Source organism: Cebus imitator, unplaced genomic scaffold (assembly GCF_001604975.1).
Source record: "Cebus imitator isolate Cc_AM_T3 unplaced genomic scaffold, Cebus_imitator-1.0 Scaffold96, whole genome shotgun sequence".
Classification (NCBI taxonomy): domain Eukaryota; kingdom Metazoa; phylum Chordata; class Mammalia; order Primates; family Cebidae; genus Cebus; species Cebus imitator.
Window position 1 is genome coordinate 3,011,500 of NW_016107411.1, and position 17,880 is coordinate 3,029,379.

The following is a 17,880-nucleotide window of genomic DNA, read 5'->3' on the forward strand; positions in this document are numbered from 1 at the left end:
AGGAAGAGAGAGGATCGGCGAGTTGGTCGGTGCAGATCATGATGTGCCTTGTAGGCTATGGTAAGGAGTGAAATGGAACACCATTGGAGAGTTTATGCAGAATAGTAGCATAATATGATGTAAACTTCTTAAATTCAATACAGCTTATTTATTATTTTGAAAGCTTTTAAACTTACAGAAAAGTTGGAAAAATTGATATAATTAACATCTGTATACTGTATGTCCCTCATTTAAATTCACCAACTGATAATGTTAACACCTTGCGCTGTGTGTTCTAACACATACACACATATATGTGCATATAAATACATGCATATACATATTTACACAAATCCTTGTTACCCTACCATCCTAAAGTAGGTTATAGATATCATGACATTTTACCCTAAAATGTCAGCATGCCTCTCCCAAGAACTGGGACATTCTCTTACACAATCGTAACTCTGTTACCACACCTAAGAAAATCAACAGGTTAAAAAATTAAATCGAAAGAGGCAGAACACACAGTAAATTGCTGTAACTGCAGGAACTATCCAAGCTCACTGTAGCTTCAGACTATGGGTCTGGTAGGTTTGGTCCATGGGATCTGGGCCTGGAAAGGCCTCCAATCACCCTGGAGTCCCCAGTCCCTGGTCTGATTTTATTTATTAATAATTCAACAAATATGTCTAAGCATCTGTCATAATCCTCTTTGTTCCAATTAGTGTGGAGCTTCTTAAGGCTTTCTTCTTTTTATTGTTTTTTTCTAGATCTAGAATGTTCTGTCTTTCCCTATGCAGCCCTCCTGCCCCCAGGTCTGCCTAGAGCCATGGGTTGCCCAAGCATCTATTGGGTGGGGGCGGTCTTAGGCAGTGTTTAAAAACTGTAGAGTCAAATAGTTTGTATCCATCCCAGCTTTACCACTTATAGCTGTGGAACCCCTGGCAAGTTACTTAACCTCTCTGAGGCTTGGCTTTTTAACTACAAAATGGGAGAAAGAAAAGAGCCTACCTCACAGGGTTGTTGAAAGTATTAGAGTTAATGCATGTAAAGAGCTTAATGCATAGTAGGTGTGCAACAGATAATGGGTAAGGCCAGGTGCAGTGGCTCACGCCTGTAATCCCAGCACTTTGGGAGGCCAAGATGAGCAGATCGCTTGAGCGATCTCAAACTCCCAGGAGTTTGAGACCAGCCTGGGAACCATGGTGAAACCCCATCTCTACCAAAAATAGAAAAAATTAGCTGGGCGTGGTGGCATGTGCCTGTGGTCTCAGCTACTAGGGAGGCTGAGATCATGCTTCCTGCATTTCAGCCTGGGCGACAGAACAAGATTCCACTCCAAAAAAAAAAAAAAAACAGGCTGGGTGTGGTGGCTCACACCTGTAATCCCAGCACTTGGGGGGGCCAAGATAGGCAGATCACTTGAGGTCAGGAATTCAAGACCAGCCTGGCCAACATGGTGAAACTCTGTCTCTACTAAAAATACAAAAATTAGCTGGGCATGGTGGTGCGTGCCTGTAATCCCAGCTCAGGAGGCTGAGGCAGGAGAATCGCTTGAACCCAGGAGGTAGAGGCTGCAGTGAGCCGAGATCATGCCTTGCACTCCAGCCTCGGTGACAAGAGTGATAGTAAATAAATAAACAAATAAGAATAAAACAAAAGATAATGGGTACTGTCATTAGCTACAGTCAAGGCAATTGCAAACTGGAATTGTCAGAAACACTGGGGGGATCAGTGCCCAGTGGCTGCAGTCTTCTGTGGGGGTGTGATTTATTGAGACCCTGGTCTAAACCCAGCAGCTTCTGGGTTGACATTTACTAGCTGCCTGACAATATACAGGTAAAAGAAAAGCAGGAAGAAGAGCAGTCAGGAGATAAGAGCAAAATCAGACTACAAGTCTCAGGTGTGTAGCAAGAAGCATGTATGGTGGGAAGGCAGATGCTCTAGCACCAGCACAAGAGGCGACCAGGCAACTAAAGAGACCTGGAAGATGGAACTTCCCTGGGGAGGGGAAGAAGACGAGCAAATGAAGGCTCAGGAAGGCAAAAAAGAGGCCCGGAGCTTCAGAGCACCCATTCCTGTCTTGAGCTGGGGGATCCAGATTCTCGAACAACAAAGAGCGGCTGCAAGCAAATGTGTCTCATGTCTGAATGAGCACAGTCAGGGTCCTAACTATGGTCAAAAGCCCAATCAGTGGAGGTCAGTTACAATTTGCTCCAGCCTCAGTCCAAGACCCTATGCTCTTCCTCCTTCTTTCTGGTCTTTCCTGGGGTTTCACTGGAAGTGCTTCTCCCTCCCTGGTTTCCTCCCTGACACTTCTCAGAAGCACCATTACTATCTGACTGATATCTCGAGAAGTTACTCTTCTCTGGCTCTGTTTCTCTCCCCCTGGGAATTGCCTGTAAGTTTGATTGTGTAGGCCTTCCAGGTGGGTCTTCCCACCCAACCTGACTCAAATCCTCCAGAATTAGGATAGGTCCTTCCTAAGATTTACTTTCTGACTTGTCCACAATAGTTTCAGAGGAAGTAGAAGGAAGACATAATTCCCCCACCTTCACCCCAAACCTAAAATGGATCTTGGGAGGTTGGGCTAGTGTGTGGATCACTCTACTCTTCAATGAGGCTTAGCCTCTTCAACTGTTGTTAAACATCCAGCTCCAGGCTCTTCACAAGCCTATTTGTCCACAGACCAGATGATGGGTGTGCTGAGACCTCTTCCTGCCATAAGGTCACCTGCAGTGTGCACTCATGCCAAACTGCTATCTGATTCTGCCCCTGAGTCCAAGGCGCTGGGACCTGCTCCCTGCAGGTAGCTGCCCATCCCCTCTTCTCCTAGGACTTAAGTACATGCAGACTGAGGAAACTCTTGCAGGAAAGCTTTGGGTTGCCTCTTCTCAAACCCATCTCCCAAATCTGTACCTCCCTGCTTCACCCCCAACATCCACCCTAACCACTACCACTTACCATGCTCTTATAGATGAAATCTGCCAAGGTGAGGGCAGCCTCTGACCGGAAATATTTGCGATAATTCTTTCGGGCCTGGCAGAAAAGTACAAGAAAAGGGCCAAAGTAAAGATAGATTCTAAAAGAGGTTCTACTATTTTTCAACCACACAAAGAACAGAGGAAGATAAAGAGCTGAGATTGTAGCTGGAGAGAGGAAATAGACAAGTTGGCAGTGAGGACACTTAGAGCAGAAGGCAAAGTTCTGCTGCCAAGTTAGGCATCTACACACCCAGACACCTACACAGGTCTCCCCTACAGGCCTCTCACTCCCAGGCACCCACCCATACATGGACGGGCTGATACACAGAGGTATGGCCTTGGTGCAGGTAGGACTAGCTCTCTGCTGCTCTAGCCAGAGGGTGGCACAATCCAGGAGGAACAATGTGAGGAAACACCTCTTCCACTCTCCATTACCTTCCACCCTCTCACAAAAGCCTGGATCAACAACACGGATGCCTTTATCTTCCCATAGCGTTTCTTTTGCTGTAGAAAACATGGGAGTTGTTAGAAAAACAGCACCTCCTGAGCCACCTCCCACCCTCCCTATTAGAGTGAACAGGGTGGGACTTTGGGGGTGACTATACCATGTTTCCTCGAAACCAAGAGGAGATGAGGATCTGACTCTTTCGCATCAGCTGGTAATGGGTGCGGCAGCGCCAGCCTCGGTAAATCTTCTGTATGAGTGTGGCCAGCTGCTGGAGTCTCAGGCGCCTCTGCTCTTCGAGGTAGAAAAGCTGTGGAGGGGTGGAAGGGTGGGACAGAGAGACTGGCCCAGAGGAACAGTGCTTTCCTCTCCTGTACCCCAACAGTACTGAGGCTTCCCAACAAGGCCTTATTTGATCATTCCTTTGTCTTCTTAGTTCATTCATTTATTCGTTTAGTAAACAAGTATCTACTGAACTCTAACTCTGTAGCAGGCACTGAGCTAGATGTTGGGAAATCAGACACGAGTAGCACTTCACCTCAACCCTCAAGAGTTGTGCCTCAGGCAGAGGCACTTAGAGCCATGCAGCATGGAGCTCCCCAGGCTCAGGGCAGTTTAGGAACCCAAGAGTTCAGTTTCCAGGGATAAGGTTCCTGCAGACAGGAAGCTTCCCATCCTCTATCCATTCCACGTTATACATGCTCCCTCCCCCTCCGGCCTTTCTCAGGTGGGCTCTCACTCTTCCACCTCCCATCCTCACCAAATGCAAGTGCATTCTCTAACTCACAGTCCTGGGGCTTCTAATGAAGATCTTTGTCTTGCCAAAGGCCAGCTCCCCTGAGGATATGCTCAGCTCCCCCAGGACCTTCTCAGCACCTTCCCTATGGAAGCAAATGATGGGAGAGCTGCAGAGGGGTACCTCAGGAGAGAGTCTTCTTCCACCTTTCCCCTAATCCTTTCAGCCTCCAAGAAGTGATCATTCAATTTATTCCCTCAAGTATCCATTCACCCAGCTTCAACAGATGTGCATGACACCTCCAGGTCTCTTCCCCCAGGTCTCTTCCTGCACTGCCCTTTCCTGATGCCCATCTCCCCACGGGGGCTTACCGGTCTCCCCCATTCCAGCGAGGCCAGGTGCTCCGGCTCAGCAATCGGTATCTTTCCAGGAAGGGCCCATAACCCTGGCGGTAGGCATAGCCTGCCCGTCGCACCCGCACATTCTCCAACAGTCCTAGGTACTGAGCCTGAGTTGCCACCAGGTCTGAAGAGAACTGACCTCGCTGCTGATGCTCATTGGGCTTTATGCACCTGGGTGGGAGGCGGGGTAAGGTACAGGCTTCAGGAGCTGACACCACTTCCAGTGTAGCCCATCCTATACCCCTGTGCTTCATACAGTCGACTTCGTTGAAAATTTTCAAAGAAAGTAGACACACTGGCCTCCCCAGTTTCACTCACTTCTAAGTATTCCCTACTGAATCTGATGCTCTCTTCCTATGGGACTCTCAGCTCCTTATCTGGCTGTTTTCTGTGAGGAAAGGACTTCTAATATCCTTATTCCAGAGGCACCTCCACACACACATGTTCTACAGCACATGGACCCTGCACATGCCATCACATATGCAGCATGTTCCCCTGCATGCCAGCATGTCACCTGATGTAGTTGGGGTTCTTGGAATACAGATTCTTCATAAGGATGGCCACAGAACTCTTGAACTGGGCCCCAGCAGTCGGGGGCCGTTTGAGAGATGCCTGCTTAGGATTGCCCTCAGGAAACAAGGACCGAATGAGGGGGTGCTGGGCCTTCCACATGGCCTGTGACAGGTCTCGGAAGAGTAGGTCATTATTCTTGTCAATAAAGCTGGTCACGTTGTATGTCACCTGTAAAGGAGTAGTTATTGGTTTGGAGACCCCACAACCTTGTCCTAGGCACTTGGCCCTCCCAGTCTCATTGTGAAGTATTCCAGACTCTCACTTTCCCTAGGTTCCTCCCCTATTGCCTTCAGCCTGGGCCTGGGCCCTTAATCTCTGCCCTCCGGCCCTGTTATTTCACCTTGCCCGCATAGTGGCAGATGCGGAAGCAGCTGAGGCCCATGGTGTGGTCATACTGACGCTGGGCATTCTGGGTGACTTTGCTCTCATAGTGGCTGTGCTTAGAGAAGAGCTGGTTCAGCTTTGCTAGGAAAGTCGAGTCACTGACCACCCCAGGCCGCAGGCACTCCTCATCCAACATGGCCAGGATACCTCGTTGATTCTGGGCCAGGGAAACAAAAGAAACCCAACCTAAATCTGGTCTCCCAAGATGTCCATGTTCTCATTGCTGCCCCCTCTTCCCCCTTCTCATTTTCTGCCCTCTTTACTGTGCTTACCAAGTGGGGAATCAGGAAGAGACAGGGGAAGGATGTTCAGACAGTCTGGAAGGGCAAGTCCCATAGATAAGAGAAAGATAACTCACATGCTCAATGAGATTGCAAATGATGCCATTATCAAAATAGTCCACCTTTGTCCATGGTATGCCCTGGTCGGGAGAGACAACAAATTACAGGGAACTGGTCCAAGACAAATCTCCAGAGACCTCACCAGATCCAGCCTTTCACCCACCCAACAAAGGACATCAGAAAGCCCCATAGTTCACAGAGGTCTTTGGTATGATTTCTATTTTGTCTCCATCCCTCCAAGGTTGGTGGAGAATTTGTGGGGTGGGTAGACAGACACACGGAAGGAACGGGAGCAGCTGTGAGAGAGTGAGACAGTGCAGAGATCCCTGTAGGTGGTGTGGGGTGGAGACGAAAGTGTAAAATGCTGAGTGAAGATTAGGGTAGAGATTTCCGATGTGGGAGTGGGGAAGGATACATGTGTATGTGGAACAGTGGCCATACTACTCTGTGCTCTATAAAACCACAGCACATGAGTGAGAGTTTATTATCAAACAACAGGGCTAATGGGTTACATTTTCAAAGATCTATATCAGTGATTCTCAAACTTGAGTGTGCATCACAATCACCTGAAGGGCTATGAAAATACAGATTGCTGGGTCCCACTCCCTAAGTTTCTGATTCAACAGGTCTGGGATATAGGCCTGGAATCTGTATTTCCAACATGTTTCCAGGTGATTTTGATGCTGCTGGTCTAGGGCTACCCTTTAGGAACCACCTTATCTACTCTAGACTTTGAGACAAAATAATTTTTTGAAAAGCAAGAATGGTACAAAAGCAAAAGACACAAAGATAATCGTTCTCTACTTTGGGGACCTGCTGGGCATCAGGCCCACAGATAGGATAGCTCCTAATCCCACCCAAGGGCCAGATGCCCCAGGCTGAGACATTCTCAGGTATGGCTGGGAAGCATAGGTCTTTCTTTCCTCCCTCTATCACAGATCTTTACAGAAAACAGAATTAAATTAAGTTGCCCTCCCACTTCATCCCCAAAATACCTTCCCTAACCAGTTAAAGGAATTATGATATCCTTAAAATACTATATAAAAGCATCCTTACATACTGATATGGAAATATCTTGTTACGTGATGACAACAAAGTACAGAACAGAGTGTATTTACTGCCATTTGTATAGATTTTGTGGAAAAATATATTTATAAATTTGCTTGCATATGTGTAAGAGACTTCTGAAAGGAGGCCCATGTTGGTTGCCTCTGGGTAGGGAGGGGAACTAGGAGTCTAGGGGCAGAAGTAGGAGGAAACCTTTCCTTATATAACTTTCTAAGCTTTTTGAATTTTGAAGCATGGGAATGTATTATGTATTTGATCATTTAAACTGTTAAAATTAAAACACACAAAACAAATTAAAAAACTGTTTCACACATTGTGACCACATTGCCTGAAATTCTGTTACAACTGATTCCTGAGAGCTCACAAGGGAACATCCCTGGGAGGGTTTTGATGCGTGAGACTCAGCCATTAACACTTTGAAGGGAATGAGCTCAATCAGAGAGCTTTTCTAACACCTGCCCATAGATATTGGAGCCATGGGGCACTTCTGGTGAGGAAGTCTGGGATCATGGTGTTACAAGAAGGGACAGCAATAGTAGCTAGGTCCTGGGGGAGACCAAGGGCTCTGAGATGTTAGAGAAGGGAACAGAAAGAGATGTGGTTGGGCCAAGCCCAGGAGAAATGTCCTTTCTATATTTGGCTCACAGTCTGCCATAGGCCAAGCACAGCTGTCATTTCCCTCTTGTCAGGACTTTCTACACATGCACCCTTTAATCAATGTGCCCCTGCCTTGCCTGGCCTGGAATGGTAGGCCACAGAAAGGGAGAGCAGAGGATTAGGGCTACTTGGTAATGCTGGAATGATCTACTTTTTTTTTTTTTTAAGAGACGGGGTTTCACCATGTTGGCCAGGCTGGTCTTGAACTCCTGACCTCAGGTGATCCGCCCGCCTCGGCCTCCCAAAGTGCTGGGATTACAGGCGTGAGCCACCTCACCCGGCCAAACTTTTTTTTCTTTTTAAATGAATGAGAGGTTCTTATGTTGCCCATGTTGGCTTTGAACGCATAGCCTCGCCTCCACAAGCACCAGGACAACTGGCCCGAGCCACCGCGGCTCCTTGGAATGATCTACTATGCAAGGGCAACGTTTTGTCCTCTGTGTTCCCATCTAGGGATGACTTAGAAGAAATTGTGAACAAGGAGAAAAGAAGCTCTGGCATATGCCTAGAAGTTGTTTAAGAGGGGGAAGTAGAAAAGACTTAGTTTACTTCTCTCTTATATTCCTCTTGCTCTTCTTTCAGGGTCATCTCTATGAACACTTGCTGCAGCTTCTCATTGCAGTAGTTGATCACGAATTGCTCAAAGCTGTTATCCTGAGAGAGGGTGCACAGGTTAGAGAGCTCACTCCAAGACACTCTCTCCCTCTCAGCCCTACCTCCCCTCCCTCACAACCTCCCCCCACCTCCCCGCCATGAGCCTCTAAACCTATGGGAGCAGGGTGCTGAAGTGAGGTGCTCTCACCTCTAATATCTCAAAACCGTAGATATCAAGGACTCCCATTACCTTCTTCTGTTCCCCGATGCCCACCTGAGGAGGAGGGAAAGATAAATCTGAAAACAGGCCCCCTCTGCACACCAGGAAAGGTCCTTCTGGAGCAGATGGGGTTGGAGTATGGGGCAAACAGAATTAGCAAGAGCTTTGCCAAACTGGAAAGGAACTGTTGTGATTTTACTCTCCTTCCTCCACGCACTAGAGGACAAGCAAAGAGAGAGGAAAGGAGGAAAAGGAAGATACAGATAGATTCCAGGAGGGTGCTCCCATGGTACCAGCTAGAAAGACATTAAAACCTCTCAGGACAATAACCATCTCTTATATTTGTAGAGCATTCTATAAAAGAGTCTATGTGTTTATTTAAGGCTTATCGTAAACTTATAAGGTATTAGTGTTCCCATTTTACAGATGAAAAAGTCGAATTTTAGAAGGATAGGTACTTACCCAAGCCTAGACTTAAATCCCTTCTTATCCTACTACCTTTCAGTACTAGCTTCTAAATAGACAGCACTTCCTTGAGGGTAATTTGTTAATAACAGCTTTACTGAATATAATTCCCATACTACGTACAATTCAGTGGCTTTTTAGTACATTTGAAAGGTTCTACAACCATCACTACTACCTAATTTCAGAGCATTTTCATCACCCCCTAAAGGAACTCCTATACCCATTATTAGTCACTCCCTATACTCCTCTCCCCTCAGCCCTTGGCAGTCATTGACCTACTTCCCATCTCTATGAATTTGCCTATTCTGGACATTTCATATAAATGGAATCAAACAAAATGTGGCCTTTTGTGACTAGCTTCTTTCACTCAGCATAATGTTTTCAAGGCTCACCAATCTGGAAGCATGTATCAGTACTTCATTATTCATTATTTTTGTGGCCAAATAACATTCTTTTGTACAGATATACTACATTTTGTTTATCTCTTCATCAGCGGATGGTTATATAGGCTGTTTATACTTTTTGGCTGTTACAAATAAGGCTTCTATGAACATTTGTGTACAAATTTTAGTGAGGACATCTAATTTCAGTCCTCTTGGATATATACCTAGGAGTGGGAATTGTGGAATCATATGGTAACTATTTACATAATTTATCTGATCCTCATTAAACCCTATGAAGCAGGTAGGCATGCACTAGTGTTTCTTAAATATTTTTTATTTACTTTTTTTCATAAAATATAGAGTTGGGGTCTCACTATATTGCCCAGGCTGACCTTGAACTACTGAGCTCAAGCAATCCTTCCACCCAAGCCTCCCAAAGTCCTGTTACAGGCATGGGCCACTACACTCAGCACATTAGTGTTTCTTAATGGGCATTTCCAAATCAGGGGACTGAGTGCCAGAATCTTTGTGAAACTGAAAGTCCACACGACTGGTTAGTAGATGATGGATCCAGATTGTCTAACTCAAAAGTCAGTGATGCTTCTATGACAACACACCGTTGGAAGGAAGTGTACCCTCCCTGTCATCTTCCCTACTCTGCTCATCTCAGAAACCAAGGTTTGGGCAAGTAAGTGAGGCAGACAGGAGAGCATTGAGAGAGGAGAGTGGGCACTTGCCTTGATGTTCTCATTGATTCGATTCACTATCCAGTTGAAGAGGCGGCTGTAGATGTTCTTAGCCAGGGCGTCCCGAGCATACTGAGCCTGTGGATGAGGCCCAGCTGGTTAGGGTGCCATTACAGAACAGAGTCAAAACAGACCCCTCCACTCCACTGAGCCCCTTACCTGCATGACATTCAATGCAGTGACCACCTTTTCCTTGGCTGTTTCCATGGTCCTTGAGCACAAAGCTCTCTTTAGTTCCTCTGAACTCAAGCCCACCAGCTCCCCAATCTCCTGAACACCTGAGGTAATAAGAAAGTACAGCATGTCCTTAGAGGCAGCTTTCTCTCAGGGGAGGGACCACAATCTGATAAGTGAAACTGCCTGAGAAACTGGTGTCCCAGGGTCTCACTGGCGAAGTCATTGCAGCCAACCCAAAACATGGCCCTTGGAGGAATCTCAGGGAGCTAGGGGGCAGGAAAAAGGGGATCTGGGCACTTTGCATGCATCATCTACTTTAACATGAGAATGTCCTGAATTAGGTGTCATTACCCCCATTCTGCAAAAGAATCAACTCAGACTCAGAGAATTTCCAGACCTAGGTCTATCAAATTTCAAAACCTCATTCCAATATGTTTCATTGGGAGTTCTCAATGAGTCTGTTTAGCAGAGAATTCAGGAGTGGGCTGAGTGGGGCTGCATCAGGGTGAAGTCAATTATGCTAGACATGGTAGAAGGACACGACTCGAAGTAGGAGATTCAAGGCCTGACTTGGGGCTCCAGCAGGGTAGGGTGCAGACCTCTCCCATCACAGATGCCACTTGCTGGTATCCCATTGGCCTGGAACTCATCAGCCACCATCACGTTCCCCAACTTTAGCACCAGGGCTGTCACTTCTAGCACTTGTCGAATCTCCTCCTCTGAGAACCCAATCACTGCCATTGCACTCTTAGGCAGAAAACAGAAATTAAAACCTGAATTGTTGGTGCCAGTCCAATGAGAATCGAGGATGACCTAAGGGCCCAAGCCTGCCCTACCCTGGGTACCCACCTGTACAGCACTGAAGCTGGAGGCGTCGTCCATGCCATCGACTCTTGATGTCTCCTGGTTCAGATAGGCATAGCCAGTTGTATCCCGCTCAAGCTTCAGGGCCTCTGGGAGGGCCAGTGTTGGGGAAGAGGGTTAGTACCCAGGCTCTCTGGAGCCCTCCAGCCTTGATACCTCACAGCCCTTGCCCTGATGGATTCATTCATTTATTCAAAGGAGCAATTTTTGTTTGGGGTTCTTCCCCTGCCTCCTTTGTTTTGGGGTCATTAATTCTTATAATGATAGACTAATTTTTTGTTGTTGAGACAGAGTCTCACTCCATCACCCAGGCTAGAGTACAGTGGTGCAATCTTGGCTCACTACAAGCTTCACCTCCCAGGTTCAAGTGATTCTGATGCCTCAGCCTCCTGAGTAGCTGGGACTACAGGTGCATGCCACCATGCCTGGCTAATTTTGGTATTTTTAGTAGAGGCAGGGTTTTGCCATGTTGGCCAGGCTGGTCTCAACTCCTGGACTCAAGCAATTTGTCCACCTAGCCTCCCAAAGTGCCGTGATTACAGGTGTGAGCCACTGCACTCTGCTTAATATACTAAATTTTTAAGTGCACTTTTAAGTAGCGTTTAGGGTTTTGACACTCATACTGATTAGGTTTTCCCCCAACTTTTATGAAACAAAAGCCTGTTTAACTCTTCTCCCCACCCTCGGGGTTCTAAACAATAACAAATAAGCAACCCCTCCATCCTATGCAAGTGCCTCTAGAGGGTGATGGTAAGGGGAGAAAGATAAGCTTATATCTCCTGCCTGCCCCTAGCCTCAACACTTGGCCTGGGTTGCTCATTCACTGTTTGAACACTGAATACCAATAAAGGCAGATAGGATGTTCCCTGACCCTGAAACCTCTTCTAAAAAGTTTTCTCTGATGCTGAGGGCCTGAGCCAAGTGGCTCTCTTGCGTTCCCCACTGGTGAATCTCTATCCCAGCCCATATCGTACGGATTAGGTTATGTTTTTCTCTGTCTCTCCCATAAATGAGCAACTTATGTGTTGGGACTGTTTCTCATCTCCATATTCTGTGTGCCTGTCTGGTAGACAGGAACTTTTCTCTTTTTAATAAATGAATCAAGTGAATGATCAAAGCTGTTTCCCTAGGATGGAAAGGATTGGGTTAATCATGGAGTTTGAGGGTTGTCAATTATCTGGTATGCAAATGATCTGAGAATCAGGGAGTATCTCTCAAACTTTATTCTAATGGAAGCTCCCCCTGGCACACAAATTTTGAAACAAGAGCCTGCTAAGGAGGGGCATCTGGAGGGAGAATGAGTCAGAAAGTGTGGAGATGATGACACCTGGGAGATTTCATCCAGAGTTGATTTAAACCAATAGTGACAGAACCAACCAGAACAAGACACTAATGCCTGTGATGCAGACAAGTTGAACACTACCAAAACTATTAAGCTAGAAATGAGCATGAGATCTGCAGCGGTTCCTGGGGATCATAGAGATCTCCAAGAGTAGAAAAGGAGATAGCATAGGTCCAGCACAGAATCACCATAAACCAAAGAGACATTCTTGGGAGCCAGACATCCATGGTGCTCACAGCCAGAGGGGAGACTGGGAGGCAAACTCTAGTAGGGCTTAAAGTCCACCAGACCCTCCAGTGATGTCCACCCAGAGCCACTTCAGGCCAGTCCGGCATCCAGGCTTCGATGGACTCTTCCCTAGGCCAAGGCAAGGGGCTCTAGGCCTTCTGCTCTTACAGTCACTTGCACAGGCCTGATGGCCCCGATCACACAATATTACAATGGATCGGCTCACATACCTGTTATCCCTAAAAGACTATAAGTTCTTCAAGGACAGGGTTATGTCTTACTCAACTCTGTTTCCCTAGAGGCTAGCATAATACTTGATCATAGTAGGTACTCAAGAGATGTTGAATGGATGAAAAGAAAATCAGGAACAGGGTCCTAGGTGAGGCAGATGTAGACCCAGGACAGCTTCAACTGGAGCTCACTGGAAGTTCCTGAACACTTACAACATCCTGCCTGATTCCCTGCTTTAATTAAATCCCCTTAAATTGAAGGTAGAAAGGAAAGTAGATGGAAACAAGTGTTTCATATTTGAAGCCAGCTCAGTGAAAGCGGAACCCAGGCAGGAAACAGGAATAAGAACAGTGAAAAGGCAAGAAGCCATATCCCTGGCAATAAAACACAGAAAAGGAAGAGAACAGGCGGTTAAAGGAATGTGTTCCCAACGAGTGGGTGAAGCTCAGAGTGGGAAATGCAGCAAGGAAAATCTGGGAGGCTCAAGGGAAGAGGGCTTCAGGGGCTCAGAGGAAACAGGGGTTCTGGGACTGAATGGAGGTTGGGGACTTTGCCATGTGTCACTCATGAGGACACTCCCCATGCAAGAACATACTCAGCAGCTGTGCATCTGCTCCAGCCAGCAGCTGATAGAAGATGTGGAAGTTCCTTTCTCCTTTGAGCTGCTTCACCACTCGGGATTTCTCAAGCAGATCTGGCAGATAATTAGAAAACATACTGAGGGCCAGGGAGATACCGAGGCTTCCCTCCAATTCTGCCCCCATTGCCAACATTACTAGTGGTTGGGAAGTCTCCTTGATGTCTAACATTCTGCCTTTCTACAGGGACAGATTAGCAGAAAGGGCTACCCGAGGCAGGTGGAAGATAGGTAAGTGGAATGGGAAGACACGTACAGTTTGTGATGACACCACCAAGGGGGGATCCCTTGAAGTCAAATTCAATATCCATGTATTTTCCCTTCAGAGAGAGACCAGAGAGAGAGACTTAGCTTCTTCCTCTTCTTACCACCCTGCCCAGGAGGGGTCTGTGCTACATTCCTCCCTCTCAAGCCCCCAATCTCCTCTCCTCCCAGGTGGGGAGACATTTACTCACAAATCGGGAGGAATTGTTGTTGCGAATGGTCTTGGCATTGCCAAAAGCTGCAGAGGTGAGGAGGGGAGAAGTGAAACTCTAGAGAAGGGAAAGGAAGAAGGGCTTCCAGTCCTGGTGCCAATAGGTTTTTGGGGGCTGAACAAGAGCAGTGATTTTGCAGCACTGGAAAAGAGGGCCTAGGGCTGAGTGATTCTGAGGGCTAGGTGGAGGGTGGAGAGGCCAGAGACCAGAATTCTCACCCTCCAGCACTGGGTTAGACTGCAGCAGCTGCTCCTTCACAGAGTTCACCTGCTCTCCTTTCCCACAGACGGCGGCCACATAAGACATCACCAGCTTGCTGGCCTCTGTGCAGGAGAAACACTTGTGGGTCCCCACCCAGGACCAGCCCATAGCCCCGCCTCCTTAACTTCCCTCACTCCAGTGCCTCACCACCCCTTGGAGTCAGAAAAAGTGGGAAGGAAGTTCTGCAGGGTGGAGGGTCAGGTCTAGGACTGGCTTAGAAAGAGACAAAGAAGCAGTTCCAGAGGTGACTCCAGGTGTTCCCCCAGCCAGGGGCCTCACCAGTCTTCCCCGATCCACTCTCGCCTGTGATGAGGATACACTGGTCTTGGTCTCTGTCCCTCAGTGACTGGTATGCCACATTTGCCAATGCGTAGCTTGTGGGGAGGAAGTGGACAATGACTGTTGTGGAGCCAGTTCAAGACACCATCTTTCACTCAATCTCCAGCACGCACGTTCACCCACTCTCTCTACTTGGAGCAGACTGTACAAGATGTGACAGGGTTTGGAAGGGACCTCCAGAAGGTCAGGGAAGGAAGGGGAAGCTGGAGAAGCCCCTTCAGGGGAAGGGACAGAGGAAATTAGGATGCCTCAGGGTCAAAAAGCTGGCGCCCTGTTGGCCTTCCCTTGGTCTACTCACATATGGGGCTTCAGCTCATAGAAAGTACAGTCTTGATATTTGGCAATGTACTCTGGCCCATAGATGGGAAGCTGTTGATAGGGATTCACTGAGATCACCACATTCCCAATGTAAGTCTGGAGCCAGGAAGAAGGTGAAGGGAATCAGCTGGGGGGTAAGGCAGGAGCCTGTGACCTCTCCAGCCACAAATCCACAGCCATAGACACCCATATGACACTCACATAAATCTCCTTGTTTTCATAGCGAAGCTGAAGATTCTTGAGCAGTGACTCCTCCACCAGGGGTTCTAGGAGGACAAGATCCTCCACTCCCACAGAACCTTCCAGGAGAGGCATGTTCAGAGGGGCCACTGATCCTGGGGATGAGGAGCACAGTTTGCTGATGTCAACTCAGCCTTAGGGGCCAGTAACTGAGGGGAGGATGGCAGAAGGACCAAAAGAGCCTTCCTTTCTTCCTGCCCTGGCCCTAAAGAAAGCCTCCAATCTAGGAGAGGCCTCTGGACCAGCCCAAGCTAGCTAAGGGAGGCTGAAATTCTCAGCAGGACGTGGGGGGATCCCTTGCTACTTGGGTTAGAGTTAGTGGGGGTGGGGCAGAGGTGGGACAGGAACACCTGCCTCTGATCACCAGGGGAAGCCAAGCACCGAGTGGGCTACAGCTGGGGAAGCAGAGTTGTAACTGAAGGAGAGAGGGCTGAGGAGGAAAGCGTAAGCAAAGATTCATGCTGCCACCAGGTACAGAAAGCCCTCTCTCTCCTGCACTGGACCCTGGCCAGGGTCCAGACTCCCTATCTGCCCCAGTGCTTCTTCTCAATGCCTTACCTCTCACAGCCCCTATTAAAGACACCCAACCTACCCATACCCATTTCAGAACTTGTTCCAAAGATCTCTCCTCCCCTGTCATTGCTACAGTGAGTTTCATTTTTAAAATGGGAACTGGACAAGGCAGAATTATAGAGGACAGAGGCAGGAGTTCCTCCGTTTAAGAGACTGGAATTTCCCAAAGAAAATGAAAGTGAGGTTTGCTTCCCCAACAACCAAGCAGTTGTCAAGACCTCTGGATGTGCTACAGATCTGTCTCTATTTTTCCATCTCCAGCTTTTACACCCACTCCTGTAACCTTCTGGCATGGACTCTGTCCCAGAGGGACACACCCAGCTTCTTGGTGGGAGTGGGCAAGAAGGAACAGAGTTGGAGCTGCAGGGAGGGTGGCAGGGCTTGGCCCCCACGCAGCAGGCACATGGCAGGTGTTCCCTAAGGAGGAAACCCGGCCCTTCTCAGTCTTTCCTGTGAGACTGAGTAGGCAGAGTGGCTGGGTACAGAACAGAATTATTAGTACAATGGTCAATGCCACTCCCAAACAGGAATGAAAGAGACACATCCTCCTATGCTATTGCATCTCTGAACCTGGGTGGGGGCAGGCAGAAAGCAGGAATGGAAGTGGGGCAAGAAGGGGCACAGGCTTCCTTCTCCCTTCACTTGGCTTTCCCCAAGCTCTAGGAAAAGAGGGTGCTTGTCACTTCCCAGAAGGACACACCTGAGGAAGCAATAAGAATACCAATAATAGCAGTCTCTAGGAATCATGCAACATTTACCACAAGCTGGGCAGGGCTCTAAGCACTGTACATACACAAATTCATTTAGTGCTTACAATATCCCCACGAAGTACATACTATTCTTGTATTTTCTAGATTTTACAAAAAGCTAAGTCTTTTAACTATTTGGGAGGGAAGGGTGAGAAGCAGAAGGTGGATTGGGAACCGGCAGCTTCTTTGGATTTGGATTTGAAGGGAGCAGGAATGTGACTGGTTGAGGGTGGGGAAGGGAAAAAGGCAACAGGCATCAGATGGAGCACCCCAAAGTGTTAAAGAGACACAGTGACAGGTTAATTAATGCAGGACTCACCCAACACAGGAAAGAGGGTGTAACTTCACTGTCTTTTGAAGAATGGTGGATGAAATCTCAATTTGACAGGAATGGGGCATAGGAGTTCCAGCCCCAAGGATGGAGAGGTGGCTTAATGGGAGCTGTCCATGGTTCAGGGAAGCTAGGAAAGAGGCTGCCCTCCTCTTGCCAGTGTCCACTCTTCTGATTTTCCCGTTTGCTGCCTCTTCCAACCCAGGCTCCCTGTGCCAGCCAAACCAGGAGAGGCCAGAGATGGCTGCTCAGCACAAAGTCCAGGCTGTTCCTGCTGAGGGTGTGGCTCACTTAACCCTTCACAGGCCTGAAGCCCCAGAGGGAGACACCCAAGCTTGCTCTAGGTAGGAAGGGGTATCTGCCTGGCTTTAGCTGAGAGGCTTAACTAAAGGAAGATTCTTGCTCTATTGTCTCCCAAATTTGGAAATGAAAGCTGGAGTAAGGGAACTTACAGCCAAGGAAAAGATTTCCCAAATAGAAGTCAGGAATTTTGTCAAAGACAGGTAGGGCCAAGTACGGTTGTTCATGCCTATACCCCCAGCACTTTCAGAGGCCAAGGCGGGAGGATCACTTGAACCCAGGACTTCGAGACCAGCCTGGGCAACATGGCGAGAAACTGTCTCTACAAGAGTGTCTTCCTAGCAAAAAAAAAAAAAAAAAGTACCTCCCTTAAATCTACTTTCCCTATCTTATTGGAAGTCAGGTGTGTTAATGAGATTACTTGGAGAGCTAATCAGATAAAATCCCCAAATTCTTCTCCATTTTCCTTCCCCTATGTATCAGGCCCCATCATAGAGACTAAGTGATTAATAATAATACCTCACACATGTATAGATGTCCCAGTTTCATTGAACTCCCCCCGTATTGCCTCACTGAATAGCACCACCCTGAAGGCAATACAGATACTCCATTAAATGGAAAACTCGAGGCAAACACCAGACTCCGAGGTTACACAATGTGCCCACAGTTCCATGCTAGTACATGCAGAATCAGAAACAGAATGCAGCTCCCTAACCCTAAGTTTGCCCTAGGTTGCAACCCAAGTTCTGATATTTCTAATTTCAATTCTTCTTCAGCACTAAGCTACTAAGACCGTGAGATGCTGTAATAGCTCCCTCTGATAGATAAGAAGTACCCC

The 17,880-nt window shown here is 47.6% G+C and overlaps 1 protein-coding gene across 3 annotated transcripts in view; it reads right to left on the minus strand.

Annotated features, from left to right (window-relative positions):
- Positions 1-16,983, minus strand: part of MYO1A (myosin IA) — a 20,771-nt gene extending 3,788 nt beyond the window's left edge. Inside the window, exons 1-22 of one of the 3 annotated variants that reach the window (XM_017536161.2) lie at positions 16,731-16,983; positions 15,051-15,184; positions 14,830-14,945; positions 14,472-14,566; positions 14,150-14,254; positions 13,911-13,957; positions 13,712-13,775; positions 13,414-13,512; positions 11,003-11,106; positions 10,753-10,900; positions 10,136-10,254; positions 9,968-10,054; positions 8,371-8,436; positions 8,118-8,222; positions 5,861-5,923; positions 5,459-5,659; positions 5,060-5,286; positions 4,516-4,716; positions 4,196-4,289; positions 3,569-3,718; positions 3,399-3,467; positions 2,944-3,018 (exon numbers count right to left, since the gene is read on the minus strand). In XM_017536161.2, coding sequence (XP_017391650.1) covers positions 2,944-3,018; positions 3,399-3,467; positions 3,569-3,718; positions 4,196-4,289; positions 4,516-4,716; positions 5,060-5,286; positions 5,459-5,659; positions 5,861-5,923; positions 8,118-8,222; positions 8,371-8,436; positions 9,968-10,054; positions 10,136-10,254; positions 10,753-10,900; positions 11,003-11,106; positions 13,414-13,512; positions 13,712-13,775; positions 13,911-13,957; positions 14,150-14,254; positions 14,472-14,566; positions 14,830-14,945; positions 15,051-15,164 — 2,349 coding nt within the window. In that variant the 5' untranslated portion in view covers positions 15,165-15,184; positions 16,731-16,983. Of the gene's footprint in view, positions 1-2,943; positions 3,019-3,398; positions 3,468-3,568; positions 3,719-4,195; positions 4,290-4,515; positions 4,717-5,059; positions 5,287-5,458; positions 5,660-5,860; positions 5,924-8,117; positions 8,223-8,370; positions 8,437-9,967; positions 10,055-10,135; positions 10,255-10,752; positions 10,901-11,002; positions 11,107-13,413; positions 13,513-13,711; positions 13,776-13,910; positions 13,958-14,149; positions 14,255-14,471; positions 14,567-14,829; positions 14,946-15,050; positions 15,185-16,730 lie in introns of those variants that run through there. The other 2 variants (XM_037741207.1, XM_037741206.1) reach the window with 2 other exon arrangements.
- Positions 16,984-17,880: the final 897 nt, after the last annotated feature.